The 21,183-nt window shown below is 42.5% G+C and overlaps 1 protein-coding gene across 3 annotated transcripts; it reads right to left on the reverse strand.

Annotated features, from left to right (window-relative positions):
• Positions 1–1,174: 1,174 nt before the first annotated feature.
• Positions 1,175–10,407, reverse strand: LOC119006597 (endoribonuclease ZC3H12A). Of its 3 annotated transcripts, none has more exons than XM_037075475.1 (6): positions 10,189–10,407; positions 8,220–8,670; positions 7,558–7,697; positions 3,551–3,785; positions 3,239–3,345; positions 1,175–3,061 (listed from the first exon to the last, which is right to left on the reverse strand). In XM_037075475.1, exons 2-6 carry the CDS (start codon positions 8,591–8,593, stop codon positions 2,022–2,024), a joined length of 1,896 nt encoding a protein of 631 aa, XP_036931370.1. In that variant the 5' UTR covers positions 8,594–8,670; positions 10,189–10,407; the 3' UTR covers positions 1,175–2,021. The 3 variants fall into 3 exon arrangements, with proteins under 3 accessions (XP_036931370.1, XP_036931371.1, XP_036931369.1); XM_037075476.1 differs by lacking the exon at positions 10,189–10,407 and adding an exon at positions 10,149–10,180 and having other exon boundaries at positions 8,220–8,668; XM_037075474.1 differs by lacking the exon at positions 10,189–10,407 and adding an exon at positions 10,012–10,180 and having other exon boundaries at positions 8,220–8,668.
• Between the last annotated feature and the right edge of the window lie 10,776 nt (positions 10,408–21,183).

Consider the following 21,183-nt stretch of genomic DNA (forward strand, 5'->3'; position numbering starts at 1 on the left):
AAAACTGTAGTTGCAGTCATGGATTTAATAGCTTATTATTATGAGATAAATCTTTGTATGAATATACATGAATAAGGTGTCCCTTCATTCACAATAAAATTCACAGTTCCATTGAAATGTGTGACCCTGGATGGACAGTGGTGTTAAATTTGCAACAAGACTTTGCTGTTCTCATGTTGTGTCAGCGTTGGTTGGCTCATCTGCTCACATACCTTGTGAAAAATGCTTGAAAAATGCTACATTTCAAGCTCAGGATCAGGCCCAGCTTAAAACTTTAAGAATGTTCATCCAACTGCCCTTGACGAACAGAAATGCTCACAATGCGTGTGGATGTCAAGTAAGTGTAATGTTTACCATGTCCACTGATAGTTTAGCGTGTTGGTGTGCTAATATTTGCTACAGCTGATGGCAGCTCTCTTTACTTTTGCATTAAACCATATACCAAAGAAGTCAGGGGGATCTATGTGATTACATTGGAAGTGATTACCTTTCCTCTGAATGCATTTCCATGTATGTGTTCACCAGATTTACACAGCAAGACATCTACTAGTTGTTGAGATATTTTAAACAAAAACATATGTTAAACTAATGGTGGTGCTCAAGATAGAGTAAGAAGATTATCAAAAGTACTTAGGGTTCATCCAAAGGACCCAGAGACCGTCTGTGTAAAATGTTATGGCAATCCATCAAAGATTTGTCAAGATATTTCGCCCTGGACCAAACAAATCGACACTGGCAAAAGTTCAGGCCAGTTTTAACATATTTTCAGAAAATGAAGCTGCATCATTCAGCAGTTACTTCATCCAGTGGACATCTGTTTGTCAGATGAGCATACTCGCGCACACAAACACAGGCTGACCTTTCTCTGATACTGGAAAAACAAAAATGATTTGCTCGAGCTTGCAACATGAGCTGCAGAGAACATTTGTAATGTTTTAAAATCCCTGGGCTCTCCCCAGAATAACTGTTGGAGCAGACAGGTCTGTGCATATACTTGTGAAATTAAATCTAAGTAGGGAATTTACTGGGAATTTTAGGCAATATGTTATGATGCAAGCATGAGTGACTGCCAAGGTCCTCAGTTCCTGATAAACTTCGGGGGCGGGTTCCCAGGAACACTAGCTGTGCTTAAGGTGCAGCACCAACCTTACGAGTAAGACCAACTGACACATGATATCTGAGACATGACATGTTTTAATTTTTGTGACATGGTTTTTCCTACACATGCTTATCACAAATTAATCTTACAGCACACGTTTGCAAAAAAATGATTTTCATAAAGAACACAAATCTGCATGTTCATGAGAACTAAATCTTCACATTTCTATCGTCAACTCTCAATCGCACCGCAACCCCCCAAATACTTGTATGATGTTATGGCAACACTTGTTCTGAGAACGTTCGATGAAACTGATTCTGGTTTACAGGAAAAAGGTGTCGACACACCAGCGAATTCCTCTCGCTGTGGTCAACGTCTTATTCTCAGTTTCACTGTTGAACAAGGATTTTTCACTGTATTTCCTGCATGTTGAAATACGCTATCGTCACACCTCACAGAGATAACATTGCACAGCAAGTTGTTCTAGAGAACTACCATGATTACAGAGAAAAAAAATAATACTTTAAACCATGATTTCATATCATCTGAGAACTTACTGTTGGACAATGATTAATATACGTCACATTTGACACAATATGCATCAACAGTCAAAACTCTAGAAACTCGGCAGTAACTATCCGGTCTAGAGGCACTTCCCATTCAGAACATGGAGGACAAGGTCACATTTGACTACTATGTCATACAAATGCATTAAAACTCAGAAAAGATCATCTAAGCTTTTCATAAATACGAAGGCACGTTGCAAATCCATAATGGCACTTTAGACAGATTGAAGCTTTCAAATCACTCAACACCAGACGCGATAAAAACTTCTCAATACATTCCTTGTTTGCTATGACGGAGCGTCAACACATGTACCATGTTAGTTCTGACTGAAGAGGACACAGCGGAAGAAAAGTCCTCAGAATATCCCTCTCTGAGTCTTCAATTTGAGGATCTCTGCAGCTAATTTTTCCGCATCCATCAGATGTGGGAACATTGTCATGACTGTATCCACCTCCTGAGGGTTGAAGATGGTGTGCAGATTCTTGCGGAGCTCCAGCCTTTGTGGGTCAAAAGCAGCGGAGAAGGACTGTTGTTGGCCCCAAGAATGGTACCGATGGCCTTCGTGAGAGCAGCAGGAGCTGTGGCCTTGTGAGGTATGGGCCGAGGAGGGGAGACTATGTGACGTCCTGGCTTGTGGAAGCCCCTGAAAGGGATCTGACCAGTAATTCTGCTGATGATGTGGGGCTCCGCTGTAGTGGAGATGGCTGGGGAGGCTGCTGTGGTGTTGCACGCCAGGTGGGAACATGTGGGGAGGGTAGGTGTCGTATTTGGGTCGAACCTTTGAGTCCAGGTTGCCGTTACGCTGCTGATGAGCTGCTGAGTGTGGGACTTGGGAACAGCATCTGCAGGACTGGCTGGTGTTATTTTTCTCTATATGCACTGAGGCATGTCTGGGTCCAGCGGGGGCACTTGGCTGTTGGGGCATGGGCCTGTGGGAGTTGCTGTGGCAAAAATCGGAGTACTGACTCTCGTAAGAGCCGAGGCCAGAATCCAGGTACTCGTGAGACATGCTGGCATAGTAATGATTGGGCATCGTGTGCAGCCCAGGCCAGTCATTCTGACAGTGGTTGACTGTCACAGAGCAGGGCATGTGATTTGGACTTTTTCTAGGATCCTCTCTGTACAGCAGTCTATTTTCACTAACCTGACCAGGATGCAGAGAACCTTTCTGTGCTCCGCCGTACTCTGTGTTAGAGTCTTGATGATGGCAATAGGCACTGTGAGCCGACCCGGGCTCGGACTGAAGATGTCTGGGTGATAACCTGGCATTTCTCTCTTCTTTTACAGTCGAAATCTGGGCTTTCTCTCTCAGCTCATCTGCCAAGGAGAGGTAGGACTGGTTTGTCCGCTCTGGGTGGTAGAACTTACATTTGATGCCATAAGTGCACTTTTTGTCTAGGGGAAAACAAAATTGGACACACACAAAAACAACAAAAGGTCGTGTCATTTGGGAAGTGCACTCTTTCCACGTCCAAAACCTCGTTCAAAACTCTCACAATCAGCTGCATAGAAATACTGCATACTTTAGCAAAATCCTTCCCCTTCCTGAGCTCTGTGCTATTCATATCTTACCATAAGGACAGAGCTGTCTCTTTTGATCCGCAGGCAGAGGCTTTTTCCGAAGGAAGTTGTCAAGACTGGGGCCATGGCGACCCAGAGGGTCATCTGGGGGCATGAACCTGGCCAAAAAAATAACAACAGTCACGACTGATTGCTGACTTCTTCATCTACCTTGTGAGAAATCAGCTGGGTGCAGCATAATTATGTTTCCCTGATTACACCCTCAGGATGCAATATGCCCTCCGGAGGAACATTAACCAGGCTTCATGGAAGTCAGATGCGAAACTGCACAGGCTCAGGTAGAAAAACAGGCTAATTGCTTACTTGTCATTCACAAAGGAGTACATAAGGAGCCTCTCCTCGATGCATTTCTTCCACTCGGGTCTCTCTCCTTGGAGGTCACGGTAGGTGTCATTGGATACGATCACTCCGTCGGACTCGTAGGCCAACTTGACGATAAAGCGGTCATCGTAGCAAACCACTCGCTTACCTCCAACACGGCGGGACGGAGTGAAGACCACTATTTTCCGTTTTTCAAGCTCCAACAGGATGTGTTGATCTGAAAGTACAAACAATGCAATGCGAGATGGCTGTGGTGAGATTGAGAGTGTACAGGAGGTAGTTGTTTTACTCTTTTCTATTAGAGAGGTGAAGTCAGAAGGGGTCTAGTGGACCACCAAGGAACCTTATTTTGAAAAAAAATAAAAAAATAAAAAATTCTGGTAGTGAAAGGGAGAGCGACAAATAACTTTTGGATTCCTGTTAAATGATGTGATAATTACACATAGGACCACCAGATTGTCATAAAACTTAAGTAAAAGACTGAATAAAAATCTGCATAATTGATGTCTCGTTTAAAGCAAGATTATATAGAAACACTGGCAACATGGCATTTTGTGGGGGTTTGGCGCCCCCTACAGTTTCTGAATGCAACACCACTGACCTAAATACAAATCCCAGGTCTGTAGCAATATGTCAGACATAATGTAGGTGCCAACTACATACAAAACATGTATTGAAAACTTGTCTCTTGCATCTAACACTGTGATTTTACCCTCTCATTGAAATTACATAATACAGAAACAAGTGATAGACGGGCTGTAATTTTCATCTTTATTTATACCTTTTCTGTGCCGAGGTGACGACCATGTCTCTCTCGGATGCCCCTGAGCTAGATCTAACATGATAAAGTGCCCTCTAAGGTACCTTTCCAGAGCCCTATCTGCATTCAGCTGGGGCCCCTTTTGCCCCTGGCCCTCAAACATCCTGAGTACGCCACTGGGTTTTACACAAAACTAAATTAAGTTATTTTACCGTCATTATGAAAAAACAGTGACTTTCTTGACTTGTAAAATTAGCTTTCAAATTCACAAGCATCACATGTTTAATTCATGGCCCAATTCGCAAAAATAAAAAATTAATCTCTCGTCATTCGCCACTGGGAGGGGCAGGACTTGGCTTATCGGAAACTGCGGTTATGTCACAGTTTTTGATTGATGGTACTGTGTCAGACATGCTGCTATGTTATTTCACTTAACATTCATCTGTCATCAAGAACAACCACCGATGTTGATTCAAGAACCACAATGCTTTTTTAAGAAAGTTAATTTGCATCTTCAGAACCATCTCTGTGTACAGTATATCATGTTACCTGCGAGGGGAGTTTATGAAAGCATGCCACTCACTGTGTGCAGTCAGAAGTGAAAAGAGCCATGACATTTGCATAAATTAACAATACATACAAACACTTAAAGGCACTTTCCTCACTAAGTGCTTCCATTTGTCTGGACTGTCATCACCTCACCTCTGGCTCTATATGATCTCTTTTCTGTAGATTATTGTCAGCAGTTAACCAGACAGCTTGCAGCAAGTAAGCGAGGTGTGGAAGAAAAAACACAGCTGGACTTCCTGGTGGGGCTTTCCCACAAATGACTGCAGGCGGATTTTTTACTTCCTTGTTCGCTGTTTTAAAATAGAAGCTTTTGGATTGCACCACATGGGCTGCACGGCTACTAAATCATGAGAGCCACAAGGCGATGATGCATAGCTTTTTCAATTTTTTTTTTTAAGGGATGGTCCACCCTTCATTATATAGTTGCAGGGAGTCAAACGTCGGCTTGAAAAAACCTGATGCATTAAGAGAAGGCAGCTTCTCTACCATCAGGGATGTTGTAGTGTCAACATGGCATTAATCTGGATCTGTCAGATACACCCGGAAATGTTTCTGACTCAGCTGCCAGAAATGTAGAACTGCACATTGTGTTCACACTGCACCCACACCACAAGTGTTAACAGCAAATCAGTCAGAATCAGAGTATGCCCCACACTTGGTGCCTTCATGGCATCTAATTGAAGCATAACTTGATATCCAGTTGGGTTAACCACTGTTTGACAATCTTAACTGAGTAGCCCAGAGGCCAAATTCAGTAATTCATCCTCTGACAACACTGAAACATCATCTCATGGCTGCTGTGGGAGTGAATCACAGATACGGGAATATGCATGACTACAGCGCTGGGGGTAGTTGCATTCACATTTCTCGGTAAAAGAGAAGCTATAGAGTCGGACAAAACAAAAGCTACTGAAAACTGCTCTCTAGCTAAAGGAATAGTTCCACATTTTGGAAACATCCTAATTGTTTTTTCTACAAACACCTCGTAAGGCTCAATAATTAACATATCTTGTTAATTAGTGAACTCTGAGTGTTAAAGAACAATTTGTTTTTATGGGTGTTTTGTGCCGGACTGTCCCCATGGGTGGGTGTGACTCCAGGAAGTGACTGATCCCAGCAAGAGATTGAAAAAGGAGATAACCCCTTGTAAAATAGCAAATAGAAGTTTTTTTTAAATAATATGGTTCAACAGAAGGGATTAACGGAATTAGATACAATTTGTTAAGAGGAGATGGTAAACTGATTTTGTTACTGTCAGGTGGCGCCAGGTTAACTGTTCTGCCCTGTTTCCAGTCTTTGTACTCAGCTAAGCTTGAGTTTCTCACCTATCAGTATTTTTCATCAGTAGGAATGACTGGACTGCTTTCTTTTGCTGGCTGTGAATAAATGAGCGTGACTCATCAACATAGTCTGCGACAAGTCTGTTTGATTCAAGACGAGCCAGAAAAGATTGACATCATGTAAGATATGCATACTGGCATCCTCCCTGGCTGGTAGACGCTGGTTTCGGCTGTGGTGATTACGTTATGTACTGCGGGCTAGGAAAGTCGCATCTTTTTTTTTTATCTGCCTCCTAGGTGTGTTAAGAAGGCCTTCATGTACAAACCAGTGTTTAACAACAAGTTTTTTATAGGGAACAGTATTGTCACAGACCGTCGTTAGCTTAGCCGCACTGCACAGTACCTTACTTCACAGTTAAAAGCTCATTAAAGCCACAGGAACCTTTATAATCTGATAGCTCAATTGTAATTAATATGCTGCAGAGTTATTAAAGCTGCTGCAAGTGATAGTTATTTAATAAAATAAGTGTTAAAAAGCTCTATATCCATACAGTAATCGCTGTTAAAGATTGTTTGGATCCACGTCCAAGAAATTTTCTGGTATCCCTGCCCACTTTATCCAATCAGGACAGAGAACTCCATAAAGAGGCGGTCCTGTCTGCTTGTGAACTCTCAGAGAGCAGGATTCACCTGTTTGCCGCCATGTCTGGCGATTATTGCCGAGCGTTCAATTGGTGAAGGAAAGAGGAGGGCGGGAACTGCTGACTGCAAAAAACAGGCAGGAAGTCAGCTAAAACTATGACAGTGCTTACAGCAGCTGAAGCAGCTAGTTTTACACTGAACTGAATATGACAACTTAAACTGGAAACAGAGAGTGCTGTACCTGTTGTGATGCGTGCGTTCGCTTGGCTCAAGAAAAAAGCTCAACAGTCAGTAACTGTAAATATTTGAATTTGACCTGAACTCAACAAAGTTATTCAAATCAGCAAAGTGACTCATGGTTTCTACTTCTATTATGTCCTGTATGCCAAAAACGAGAAGTCCAGCTCTGTGACTTAAACTGAAAAAGAGCCTACCATTCAAGTTTATGACTGAAAAGGTCAATGAAAATAAAGAAGAGATGTCATGAAGTAAACTCTAGTTCCCCCTTCCAGGTCAATGTAAATGTTTTATGACTTTGTGGCCACTGGTGCCACATCGCACACAACTGGTGCCCTTGCCCCTCAAACATCCTGAGTCCAAGACTGTGTAAAAAGGAGTTTTAGCCTTTGACAATTAAATAGTTCCTCTCTTTGACTGAGGAATTTTTGTGTAGCTAAACTAAAGTTTCCGTCTGCTGGATCAGTGTGTGCTTGCTTGTGCATTTCCCGTGTCCTCACCTATTATGGGGGCATCGGGCCTGGGCTGCTCTTTGCGCCAAGTGGGAACAAACACAGTGACGGTATCATGTCCTCTGTCCAGGAAGAAGTTCACCGCGAGCTGGATGCCACGGCATGAGAACACTTCCTTGTTTCCATGACTGAAAGGAGAACATGAATAGAAATGACCGTAAATAATCTGGGTGGGAGAGGCTAAACTACAGTTGATCTGTGCAAACACCACATGCCTTTCTGTGTTGTCTCTGTCAGGGAACCTTCCTCCAGGCTATTATTACTTAGTATGAACTAAACGGGTAGCACTACACGACTATCGAGAGGTGGAGATTTTGAGGTGTGTGCCAAGATTTGCATATTAGCCATAGCCTTTATGAAACAAGTACAGGCACGATGGTGAACGCCCGTCTGAAATAGTCGAGTGGCATGACACTAGAGCGAAGTGTGTTAGGGTCACGTCTGAACAGCGACAAGGCGATGAGTGATGGCCATTTGAGACATGTCATTTACTTTACAAGGCACTTCACTGTCTCACAGGTGTTATGTCACTGTATTTGTGCAGGTATTCAAACCGCTTGGTGGTTCACGGTAGCAAAACATTACAGCCATGAGTTCCTATTTAGAATCTATCATGGCATAAAAGAAAGAAAATAGCTTTTTGAGATTACCTGATGGCAACATTGCTGCCGTCAATAACGACAGGCCTCAATTCCGTGTCAGTACTCTTCTGGTCCCCGAGTTGCGGTGTGATCCTGCAGGGTCCCAGGGCCCAGCTGGGAGGCAGCAGAGAGTCCCTCTGGCCTGTGCCCCTCTTATCACTGTCAGAACTGGACGCGCAGGGCGCACTGTTGGTCCTGCTCCGGACCAGCTCTCCCAGCACGGAGTTGGTGTCCGTGCTCAGGCCCAGCTTTCTCAGAGCGGCCTTCACCTCTGCCGACGAGTAACCCAGTTTCCTGAAGAAGTCCACTCTGAGCTGGAGCTCCTCGCTGTCTGGCTGGAGCAGGTCCGAAGCTGACGTGTGGCTGAGAAGTGCCTGATCCATCCTGGGGCATTTGGACCTCTTTTCAGCAGCATAGAAGATGTGTTACACAGTCTCGAGGGGGCGTTCATCGACTGACTGCAGGAAAATGTACATATAATGTGGTTAGGAATGCATGTTTATTCAACCTCTTAACATCCAGTTTTCCTTTTTTCTCTTAATTATCTTAAAACACAGTTTAATACACAGCTTTAGTTTCTAAATAAATTTATTCAAACTCTTTACTGAAGCTGCAGGATGCTTAAGAACATCAACTAATCTAACCAAGATCACATTTTATTCATGGTCCAGGAGTTTTTGCTCTGCTAGTTAAAGTTTAGCTCTGTGTTTGTAATACTTATTCCATCAACCGCTTGTTAATGATTTTCATACAGACCATAGCTTGGATAGCTTTTAGAGCTAAATGCCCTAAAAGCCCTGAAATGTGACAATGTGTCATTCTGTTTGGTGACAGAGACATTTGATGGTGTAACCTTTGGCCTGATGATTTTGTGAAATCTTTTAAGAGAATTACATTCACTGATTAATCAAGAAAGCAAGTGGTGGATCGACATGTCAGTCACATGGTCATTGATTAAAGGTGCACTCCTAGTTTTAGGGAAGACTAAACAAACAAACTAAATACCATCGTTTTCTGAATATACTCAATAAACAAACTGACCTCAAAGGACAACTCAGTCTCATACTTTTTCACTTTGTTTATATGTGGCGGACCCTGCCACCTTTCTAGCCTCGAAACAGTGTTCTGGGGAGATTATCTTCCTCAGAGAACCGCTTGTTTATTCAGTTAAGTAAAAGAAATATATATTTGAGTTTGTAGTATTACCTCATTAATATTTTAATCTTATTTTTGAATTTCTTCTCCCAAAGAAGGAGCAGTGCCCTTTTAAGGCTTGAATTACCACTCTTACTTTACTCATCAGTGGTGGAAAGCATACCCAAAACCTAACTTGCTACTCAACTAAATCAAAGTAAAACTACTGGCCTTATAAAAATACTCATAAAAACTAGTTACTTTTTAACTCATGCCTTATCAATACCAGACATTCAATCAATCTGCCATTTATAACAACTTGATGATCATAAATTATACATTATACAATACATCATTGTTTGGACTATCTGATATAGCTACAATAGATTAAATGTATATAAAAAGATAATAAAAAAAGTCCAATGTGTGATGTTGCCCTGTGAAATGTGTATTCATGGGGAGGTCAGAGGAAATAAACAGGTCTCCTCTGCCACACAGAATCAGGCACCAGAGGCCTGTTTCTCTCTCGTGTTACTGTAATGACTGCTCAGCTCCACTGCCACATACAAACAATAAGACAATAACACTGCACGAACGACACCATGTATCACCTGTAACGACGTCAAAATGTGTAAATGGAGAAATAAAGAAATAAACGCGGCTCTACCTTCAGATCACCCACCGGCCGTGTACGTGACTGTACGTAACACAGGTGATCAGCACAAAGTCTCCGGCAGGACGTTTCCACGAGCTCAGACCTCACCAACAAATCTCTCCCCCAGCTGAGGCGAAGCAGCAGCTTACCTTCTCTCTCTCTCTCTCTCTCTCTCTCTCTCTCTCTCTCTCTCTCTCTCTCTCTCTCTCTGTGTGTGTGTGTGTCTCCACTCGTCGGCAGAAAGTCAACTCTTCACTTCTGTCAGTGGGTCGAAGTACAGTAACTTTTGACACAGTTCCGACTTCATATATAGCGCCTCCCTCCCTGGGAAAAAAAGAAAAAAAAAAACCCAAAGTTTTCCTCCCTTCCTCCCTTCACAGAGGTATGCAGCAGCAGCAGCCGGAGCTGTAGAGACATTTGCATGTATCACAGGTTTGATAAGGTGTTCCCGTTTCCTCTGGCTGTGTAGTACACCGGTGTGTGTTTTGCATAAGTGCTTTGTTGCTGCTGTTGTTCCCTCAGGCGATTTGACAAAGTGCAGTAGCACCTAAAAGATAAAGGCAATGAAATGAAACCGACTGTTCACCTGCTGCACAGGCAAGGCATTATGTAGATACCATGAAGAAAAAAAAAAAGTCAAATCAACCTCAGTTGTTTACAGAGAATACACATACATAAATCTATCATATAATGTACAGATTATGATTATAGAACAAAGTAAAAAAGAAAAAAAAAAGGAAAAGAAAAATGCATTTAAATGATAAAGAAACAAATAAAAACAATGATAGAACGAATTTGTAGCCTATTAAGGAAAGAAGAGGGAAGTTAGAGTAAAGCTGCTGTCTGTCTTTGTGTCTCCTACATGCTGTGTTTTTCAAATTAATTAATTTTTTGGGAACATTCTTATTTTTTTTAATATATATATGTTTATTTTCAGATAAGATTTTGAGTTTGGTGTAACCTCTGTCTTGTTTGTGTTGAATGTCATCTCCTATCTTAACAAACACATAGATATAATAAAGTAAGGGACAAGACGCCCCCTAGTGGTTTATGGGGAGAATAACAACAATCACAACACCTTTGTATCTTTCCTTGGGAGGGAGTTTTGTTATGTCAGATTGTATTTTCCAGTAAAGGACATCGACTCAAGACTGTTTACTTCTTAGACAATCAGTATTCATATATACAAAAAACGCATTTTTTTATAGCCTATACTTTATATGCACCTCTTTGTAAAAATGGTGACACATTAGAAATAGTGTTGGTTTGAGGCGGAAATGGAAACCAACTAAATAGGTGACGTGTACTCATGTTTGGCTGAGTGTTATTATTTTACTGAACAAATCTACAATATGGAATCTTAAGCGACATATCTGAGCAGAATAATCAAATCAAATCAAATCAAATCAATTCTATGCAAATGAAATTGAACTGATTTGATTATTGACAAGTTCCAACATCACAATTCTGCTCAGACATTAATGCAGTGTTTTGACAGGACCACCTGGGTGGGAGCTGAGTGTTATCACGGTGTTATCACACGGAAAGTCTACCAGACAGCCAAAACAAAGATGAGAAAATATGACGAGGCGCATCTCGCCCCTCGGTTTTACCACTGCAGCAGTGGGTAATAAAGAGAGAGCACAGAGTGTTCTGCGACTCAAAACTTCAGCTTTAATATTAAAGTATTAGGCAGCTTGAAAATATTATTATCTATAAATGGGGAACATTTGGGAACCAGCGCATTGCAGGATAACCTATTCATATGACACAATAATCCATAAACTGTCCGACAGGGCCATTTTGCATGATGGGTGTTTTTACCTCTATTTATGACCAATTAATATTAGATAAGAATTATGTACTTTTACTTAGTGCATGTTTTTTTAAAAGCAGGACCTCTACTTGGTATCACAAATGTTACTTAAATGAGGGATTTGAATATTTCTTTCACTCATGAGCCCGATGCTAAACCTCATTAGAGATTACCTGAATTAACTGAATTAACAACACGAATCAAATGCTCTTGACTAGGCTGTTTATTTGTAAAGAATTATTGAAATATTTGAATGTAAAGAATGCAGTTAAAATGAATATTAGGTAAGCTCGACAGCTCAAGAGACAGACACAACATCGGTGCATCACCTTGATATTTCTGCGGAATTGTTCATAAAGATGATTGTGACGCACAAAACGATGTATTACTTCTGTAAAACATGTTTAAGTACAAAGGGTTTTAAACTGCTGCTGGCAGTACTTTTTTTTAATGCAGTCAAGTAAAGTAGCACTGTGTTGGATTTATCGTGCTGCACATTCTTTTTTTGTAAACAACTTTTTAGCAGGCAAAAGAAACACATATGTTGTCAGGCATGGCACGTGTCAAACAGGAAATTTCTTATTTATTGGAATAACAAATGCTTTAATCAGTAATTTCTATAATGTCGTCACCTTCATCAAATTTGCAAGACCAGTTTGTGGCACAGTAAGTGGTTAACACTCTGATATTTACAGTAAAAAATGGTTAATTATGCATTTTTGATTACCACTTCCACAGATACAGGCAATGGGGTCTGTGGGAGCAGGGACGGTGAGGAAGGAGAACCAGTTTCAACGACGAACAAATTACAGGTGTATGCAAAAACCTTTTTACTCATTATCATAGTATGTTGCTGCAATAATAACCACTGTTATGTAATGTTTACATGCAACAGCTCATGTCTGCCTGTGCTACAGTTCTCCCACTAGATGTCAGCCTCTCACCACGTTACCCAGCTTTAAAGCGCTCACCGAGGGGAGGAGATGATGGAAGATGTTGCTCTGCAGATGGCCTTCAGCATGCTTCAGCATGTTGTGAACTTCGGTGTGGCCGTGTGAGCGCGAGGTTGTGCGTGCGTGTGTGTGCGTGTGTGTGTGTGTGTGTGTTTGTAAACAACCCTTTGTGTACAGGGTTAATGGCACGGTCGAGTCGGGATCACCCTGCGTGCCGCGGTTAATGGCATATACAGAGTTGAGTTCCGGAGAGTGGAGAAAGTAATCAGGGCCAGTTGCCAGGCGGTTGCCTCCTCTGAGGGGCCCACACCAGCGGTCCCAGGTGTCTGCAAGGCCTGATATTACTGGAGGCAATGAGCTGCAGCAGCCAGCGACGATGAGTTGGTGGGGGTGAATACACACATAGGGCACACACACACACACACACACACACACACAAGCTCACGACTAGAAGACAGACAGATACAGAAAAGCTCGCGCAAATAAATTCTTGCCATTGAGTTCTTCGAGAGTGGGAACGTTTCCAGGTGCGTTCAGGAAATATCAGCCGCGAAGGACAGTTATGAAGTATTTTATAACTGAATTCGATCTGTAAACACTCCGAGTACCTCACAGTTGACTGCGGCTGAGTGCATTGGTTTGGTGATTCATGGCTGGATCGTATTGGAAGGCCTTTGCTGGCACCCAGAGAGCCATTGTTCAGTAATGCAAATCTGTAACCTCGCTGAGAAATCCAAGTGCCCAAGATTGGACGAGATTAGTGCAGATTGGGTATTGTGAACATCAAACGCTCACTTCCTTAACATCTTTTCGGGGAGGTGGTGGTGGGGGGAGGCATTACCCCGCTCAAAGGCATATCTTTCTCCTCCAGGCAGGTGTAGCTTGGCAAGGGTTGTTAAACCGGAGACAGTTGATCAAATATTCAGCCAGTGCTCATTGTGCTGCTGAGAGCTATTTGGATGTGGCTGGGAGAGCGCCGCGCTTTGTAGTGCCTCAGCTCCGGCCTCCCCTTCGCCATCCCTTTTCGCTGAGCGCCCGGGTCAGCCGTCCGTCAGAGAAATTAATTTTTGTATGATTTCTTTAAAAAGAACCAAAGGAAAAGAAAAGGCAGCCCTTTAACTGGAGTAATCCATCTTAGACCAACGGTGTCAGAGTGATTCACGATTTCCAATTTAGCCGCGGTTTGGATCTAAAGTAAATCAGGCGGGGACGGCTCCACCCTTTGTGCAGCCGGACGACAAACCCTCAGTGACAAGAGCTTTCAAATGAACATATCCCCCACATTCATCTTGTTCATCTATTACCTCAGACGCCCCGCTGCTTGTCCTACATAGATCAGCAAGCAAAGACCCCCTGACACAGTGTTTGAGTGTAGAGGAGGTGAGGCATTAGAACGAGCTAGGTGGCTTCAGCACTGATCGAACAAAAGAGCGGCAGAACCGAGAGGGCCGCGGTTCCGAGGCGGCGTTTGATTAAATTTGCTTTGATTAGTGACAACTGAATTCCCCGAGCAGGTTGTGAGCGCAGAATCGCAATGTAGCGACCACTCCAGCGAGCCGCTCACAGACATCTGCCAACCGAGATACACTCTGAGAGAAATTGTATTTATTTAGACATCACATACACACAAACGGTCTGCATTTATTAACCTTCTCGCCGGCCAGGATGGAAGTCCATTTCGAGCAGTGTGATGGAAAAACTCACAACCCCGCAGGTCGTTTTAAAGAGAGGCTTCATTTAGTGTCTCGAAATAATGACTTGGTGGCTCAGAATAATGACAGTCCTCAAAATAATAACCAAGAAGACCCCGCAAAAGATGGACTTTGAATACTTAAATAGTGACGAACGCGAAGTAATGACTTCCTTCAAAATACAAAGAATTTCTCTCTAAACAATTAGTTATTTTTTCTTGAAAATAATGACTTAGCATCTCAAAATTATGAGAAGGTTTCTCAAGACACAGTACCTGGAAAAGCTGACTATGTAAAACCATGAGAAACTCTTGTTGACTCACTTTTCTCAACATAATGGAAAAACTGCAAAATAATGACCTCGGATCTCAAAAAATACTGAGAAAATGTCTCAAAATTTTGAGTAGGTATCTGGAAATAATAACGACTTACTTCGCAAATAATAAGAAACTTTCTCAAGATAACGGAAAACCCAGAAATAATGACCTGGGATCTCAAAATAATGTGAAAGTTTCTCAAAATACTGACAGAATTTGTGTGGAATTGTGTTTATTGCGGAAAGACAACAGACTCCCCTCCTCTCCTCTGGCTGTAATGTTATTCACGATACAGATTAAAAGGTAAAACAACCGATCATAAAGACAGGTATGGTTGTTCTGTTAATTAGACCTCCACACACGCGGCTGGTTCTAATATTTAAAACTAGAACAAGCCATAAATAATCAAATCTAAAACCTGGTATGCTGAAGTTGGCTTTGTTCTTTGTGTGTCCTCTTTTATATACATACATTGCAGTGATCAGTCTGATCAGATTCCCAATAACTTGTGTGTTTGATCTCTAGAATCCCTCTGCAGACGTGTTGTCGTGCCTCCTCGGGGACCCCTCCACACTCCCCTGAGCAGAAATGGTGAACGGGAACAATTGGTGGATCAAGAAAAGAGGGAAATTTACCTAAAGGACTTCACATGAACCCGGTGAATGTATTGTCCTCTATTTTATTAAAGGAGTAGTCACACCAAACTAAAAAACAGTGTATTTTCTCACTGACCTCTGTGGCCCTTGTTAGTCTTTTTATGTATTTTTGCACTGTGCCTTTAACTGTCCAACAACCACGCAAACACTTGCTTGAAATAAATGTGGTTCGGCCGGCCATAGATCATTTAAAGATCATTGCGCTGAGTTGCGCTGGATCCCAGCGCAGCTCCGAGCCCGTGCAGGTGTAACCTCAGCATGAAGCCCCGGCCTCGTCCAAGAGCACCAACAATGTTCTGATTAATTGTTCCTGTCAGCCCGGGTCATTTTTGGGCTGCCTGCTGTTCTGCATATTACTCATATCTGGCCCCAACAAAAGGGGCATGCTCACACTCAGCAAAGCACGAGGACGTACAGGTACACGGAGGCGTGCGCATCACATGGTCACACGTGGACCCAGAGACATGGTCAATAACACACAAAAGACGCGCAAACAAAACCCACTTTCAGCGCCCGGGCTCCTGTGCGATAGCGATTCGTGCTCAGGCAGTCAGGCAACGCTCCAAGGTATTCATTACTATTGATGTCAGAATCCACAACAAGAAGTGATGGCTGAACCTCCTGCAGCCTGTACTGTTTAAAGCCGAGCTCCTCTCCCCCAGCTGTTGCTCGCTCTGTCTCCACTTCGGAGGGTGGGGGTGGGGGGGGAGAGGCTGTGATGATTAATGCACTCTCTGCTGGGATCTCGGGCAAAAAGAAACCTAGAGTTCCTGCTGAAGTGCTTCGCTCACGTTGTGGTGATTCACTCACTACGCCGCGGAACAGCTCAGAGCAACAACCGCATCAAGAATTGAAAAATCGCGACGGTCTCGCGTTTTTTTGCCACGCGTGCTGCGGCGCTGCTCGAGATAGATGAGGCCTGATGACTCCGAGTATCGCCTGGAATGAGTCTTTGTTTTCAAATTCCAGTTTCTCGACCTGTTCCCGCCTTTTTCCATCAAGAGGCTCATGGCCTGTAGGAGCATAGAGAAATACTTTGCGTCGTTGTCGCAGGTTTATCGCTGTGGTAGATTGTGTTAATGGAATGATGAATAATAGCGTTTGTAGCGATGTCGATAGAGAAAACCTTTTCCATTCTGCTGAGAAATTGTTCTGCGGTGTGACGGCGGCTCTCTCATCTTGCTTTCGGCGGTTGATTACTTTGATGTCTGCTCCCCTCAGGACTCCTGTTCTTTGCTGACGGTGCTCAGTGTAGGCGTTTAACCTGTATACTGATAACACGCACTTGATTCGGCTTGGTTGGTGGTGCTGCTGAACGCCGGAGATACCGCTCATCTCTGTGAGTGCAGCTGCTCGGCGATTCCTCCTTTTTCTTTTTTTTTCTTTTTTTTTACAGTCGCTGCTTGTCTCGCGACAGCCTGCAGGGGCGGAGGCTTTGTCGTTAATGAAATAACGCTAATAGAGTCTGATAACTTCTAATTTCTTTCACTCCCCTGATGTACAGTAGGCTACATGTTGCTTTATGTATCAAGAAAGGTAATATATGATAATTAAAGGGGCATTCCAGCAGTTTGGTTTGGCATTTCCTTTAAGTTTAGGGACTTACACGAAACGAGAAAAAAAGGAACGGAGTTGAGGTTTCAGCAGCACCAGACATTTTTAACATGGCGACAAAACTGGTCGTTTTTGACAAGAACTCAGCCACGTTTGTGGTGACTGAAACAAGTATGTTAAGCCAACACGTGATCTTTTTCCAACCCTGACCAATCGGTTTTGCAACAGTGAAGTCTCGACACATCTGTGTTTTCCAGAAATGTGATTAAGTTGTGGCAGGATATTTTGATCAGCAACACCAGATCTTAACCGATAGCATCATTTCATCTGACCCGCCCAGCCTGGTACACATCTACGTCCACCAAAATCCATGATACCAGTTTATAACACAGGCTTTCTTTAACAAAATATGTAGTCTGCAAGCCAGAGTTGAGATAACTCTGATGACCTCATCTGGGTTATTTTCTCCTCAGACTATTAGACTTTACAGCATAGAACTCATCAGAACTAGTAAACTATCCCTTATACGTAACATCAGCAGTTTGAAAAACCCAAGCTGAAGCAACACAATTCGAAAAGTCATCAATTAAATCACCAAGTTGTGATGTAATAGTATGATAAATGTTGTCTTTACTTTAACAACACCATTTGTGTGTGCTGCCCTCTAGTGGCCCAAAAGGGTCATTAGAGACAACAGTTGGAAGCTGAAGAACTTTGGTAAAACATGAAAGTTTCATGATTTGAGGGTTTAAAGATCTGGCCAAAATATTAGATGAGGGAAAAAGAATAAACCTGAATAAAACAGTGGAGAAAAACAACAAACAAAAACACTTCCAGAAGTGTGTTTCATATTCAGGAGTCCAAAAAGAACCTTATGAGGTGGATGCATTATTCATTTTTTTTTTTCAGCAGACGGATATTAGATTTATGAAATTCAAAATTTTTAGTCATAAAAGCCCCCCAAAAAATGAGCCGGTCACACTGATTCAACATGTGTCAGAGAGTGGTGGTGAAACGTCCCCAGCAGTATGACAGACAAGCGCCATCCACCACCAGCATCATCAAAACATCTAATGAGAGAACACCTTTCAGAATAAGTTGTTTTATTCCTACAGTAGAGCTCTACACGTCTAAGAAACATATTTTTTTTTTCCTTTCTCTGATCTGTGGGCACAACGCTGCTGCAGATCCACTTCAGACGTACGCGTTAGACCCCGAAAAACAAAAGCTCGACTTGCTTGTGTTGATAGAGTCGATAATAATACAGTCGTTACCTGAACCGTTCAATTTTCCCCTCTCTTCTACTTATAAATGTGACTCAACACTTTGATTATAGCAAGAAAAAAAACACTGGAGTGGAAACTCCACACTTAGCAGTTAAAGGCTCGAGTGTGTTTAACGGCCATCAATTTCAACTGGGGGGCGATTCCTCTCACTTTTTTTTTTTTTTCTTTTTGCCATTTTATACCCACAGGGTCATGGTGGGGTGTTGACAGCTCTTGTGCTCCACTCTGTATGTGTGGGCATTAGTTTGCTGTCAGTAGCGCTACCATGGGGCGACTGTTGCCATTAGCTGTTAGATTTCTGATTCACACCCAGTGGGAGTGGGCTCTCAGGAGCCAAGCTGCCAACTGGCTGGGATAATGTACAGCAGGCCTCATGCCCCCCCCTTTTCTGTCCCGTCTGACGGAACAGAGTCTGCTTTTCTTTCTTTCAGGCCCGATTAACCTGCCGATTACTTTTTTTTTGATTTACTGACTAGCTGTTTCATCTAAGAAAAGTCTAGAAAACCTTTGTGATTTTTTGCTTTTTATTACTCTGTCCATCTTGGAAAAAAACACAATAAAACGGGAGACTAGATCTTATTGTAAATAATTTAAAAACAGGCAGCAAAACAATATGGGGAGGATGCTGATGTTCAAACTGAGGACTCATGGGTCGGACAAGGGCTCTCAGGATCTTAGATTTTTTGCTGCATGGCTATCCAACAGAGTCAAGATAACAATATTATGGTGATATCTACAGAAAGTTTGAAAATAAAACACAAAAATAATATTGCTATCAGTAAAAATCATCTTTAACTTTCAACTGTTCACTGTGCATTTTCTCTCTTTTTTTGGCAGATAAAACACAAGTGAAGGGAGATGGACAAAAATGACTATAAACCAGATGACCTGATTAATAAAAGATTCACGTGGCCTAACATCTGTGAGATTATTTACACAATATTGTCAAAGGTGTATGACTGAGACAACGATTCCCTTTTCAGTATCACAGTTAATGTCAGTACCAGTGTATCACCACACCCTTACGTCTTCGACTGCGGCCTTCATTGTGATCTCAACTACACACCTGCTAAGTTTCAGGACTGCATCAGTAGAAATGTGGGCCAGGGGGAGTAAAGTACGAGGAAGCCGTCCCCCTGCTCTCTGGCTCCCATCGCTCAAACTACACCCATCTCGGATCTCTCCTCATGTTTGACCTCAGCCGCACACCTGCAAAGTTTCCTCGCCGTGTCTTGAACGGTTGCGATATCGTCGCGCCGATAAAATCTGTCCACGGACAAACAGACAGACGCCTGGGAAAAGTACTCAAAACCCCTTCTGTGTTGGTTCCCGCTGTGAAATGTGTCCCCAGGAACCCATTTTGCCATAATGACACACACACAGACACAAACACACACACACACACACTCACAAAGAGAGAAAACCACCAGTTGCAGAGGATTGGTGATACAACAAACATAAGGCAGCACAATTTTACAATAAAAATACCAGCAATATTGTTTCCTCTTATGTATATGTTATGAAATGAGATCAAACTTTAAGCGTTAGTCCTTCCAATCTGAGATTCAGAAGCGGCAGATCCAGCTGTTTTTGATGGGTCTACATAAGACAAGTTATTATCATATAATTATTATGGGTGGTAATATTTTCTTATTTCACCCACATTAGAATGTAACCTGCTCCGTCTTTGCATCGCTTCTTTATGATTTGTTTTGCAAATTTCCACGTTAATGTGAACGTACGAAGGACACGCTGACAGCCGAGCAGAGTCGTGGGAATCGGACTGATGGACGGGAATCTGTAATAGAACTCGACTTGCTGAGTATGAGAGTGCAGAACACGGGGGGGAATCTGGAAGTTGGACTGTTAAATGAGGAGGATATTACCCCTCTTGTCATGATTAATGCAGTTATGTGGATGTAACAACTGTCTCTGTAATAGCTCCATTAGGAACCCCCCCCCCCCCCCAACAATGATCAAGACAGTACCTTGCCCACCCTGCGGACCACTATCATACATTTAACTGTGCGTGCTTTGGGGGCCATACTGTGTGATTTTGATGAGCTCTAAATCACTTACATCTTCCACCGAGGAAAAAGGCTTTAACCACTGAGAAAGAGAGAGAGAATCTTTTTTTTTTTTTTTTTTTTTTTTTCCGCTGGGCTGTTTTCCAGCAGTTTAAAGAGCTTTTAACCCCACACCGGGCTTTGTTTTCCTCTCCTCGGTGATGTGTAAAACTGTAATTCTTCCTTATCATGACCCAAACATGCAGCCATTCATCCAGCGGCTGCCAGTTTTTATTTGCTCAGCTTCAGCTCACTTGTCAGCCTCATGCCATGAATACCTGAGTGGTTAAACACAGGTAGTAATTCACCTTTTTCTTCATTCTCCCCCCCACTAATGAAAATTATAACCATACAATACTGTGCACATTATGTTGTTTTTTAGCTCCGGGGCTTAATAGGGTGATCATTTCTTGTCATTTCATTTGCCAGGAACTTTAATAGAATTTCTTGGATAATTGCAAAAATGCTAATGGAAATCAGAGCTTATGGAATGTAAAATTGCGAGAAAACAAAGAGTATGAAGGCGGATGAATCACCAGCAGTGATATTATTGTTAATATCGACGAGAGTTTACAACGAGAATTTTTACGCATTAGTGTGCCTCTGCGCGAGAAAGGCTTCTTCTTTTTTTTTTATTATGACAGCGCAGAGAGGGAGCGGATCTCACCACCATCGAGATATTAGCAAGGAAAAAAAAAAAACAAAACAAATGGAGAATGAAGTGATGATGTGATGCTCAGTAAAGCACAGTCAACAATAAACAAGCCATGCGGGCGGTCCGGATTTGCAAGCCATGAGCAGTCTCAATCTCCTGTATGGTGGGGAACCGCGAAAGGGGGGAAATG

This window comes from Acanthopagrus latus, chromosome 17 (assembly GCF_904848185.1).
Source record: "Acanthopagrus latus isolate v.2019 chromosome 17, fAcaLat1.1, whole genome shotgun sequence".
Taxonomy (NCBI): domain Eukaryota; kingdom Metazoa; phylum Chordata; class Actinopteri; order Spariformes; family Sparidae; genus Acanthopagrus; species Acanthopagrus latus.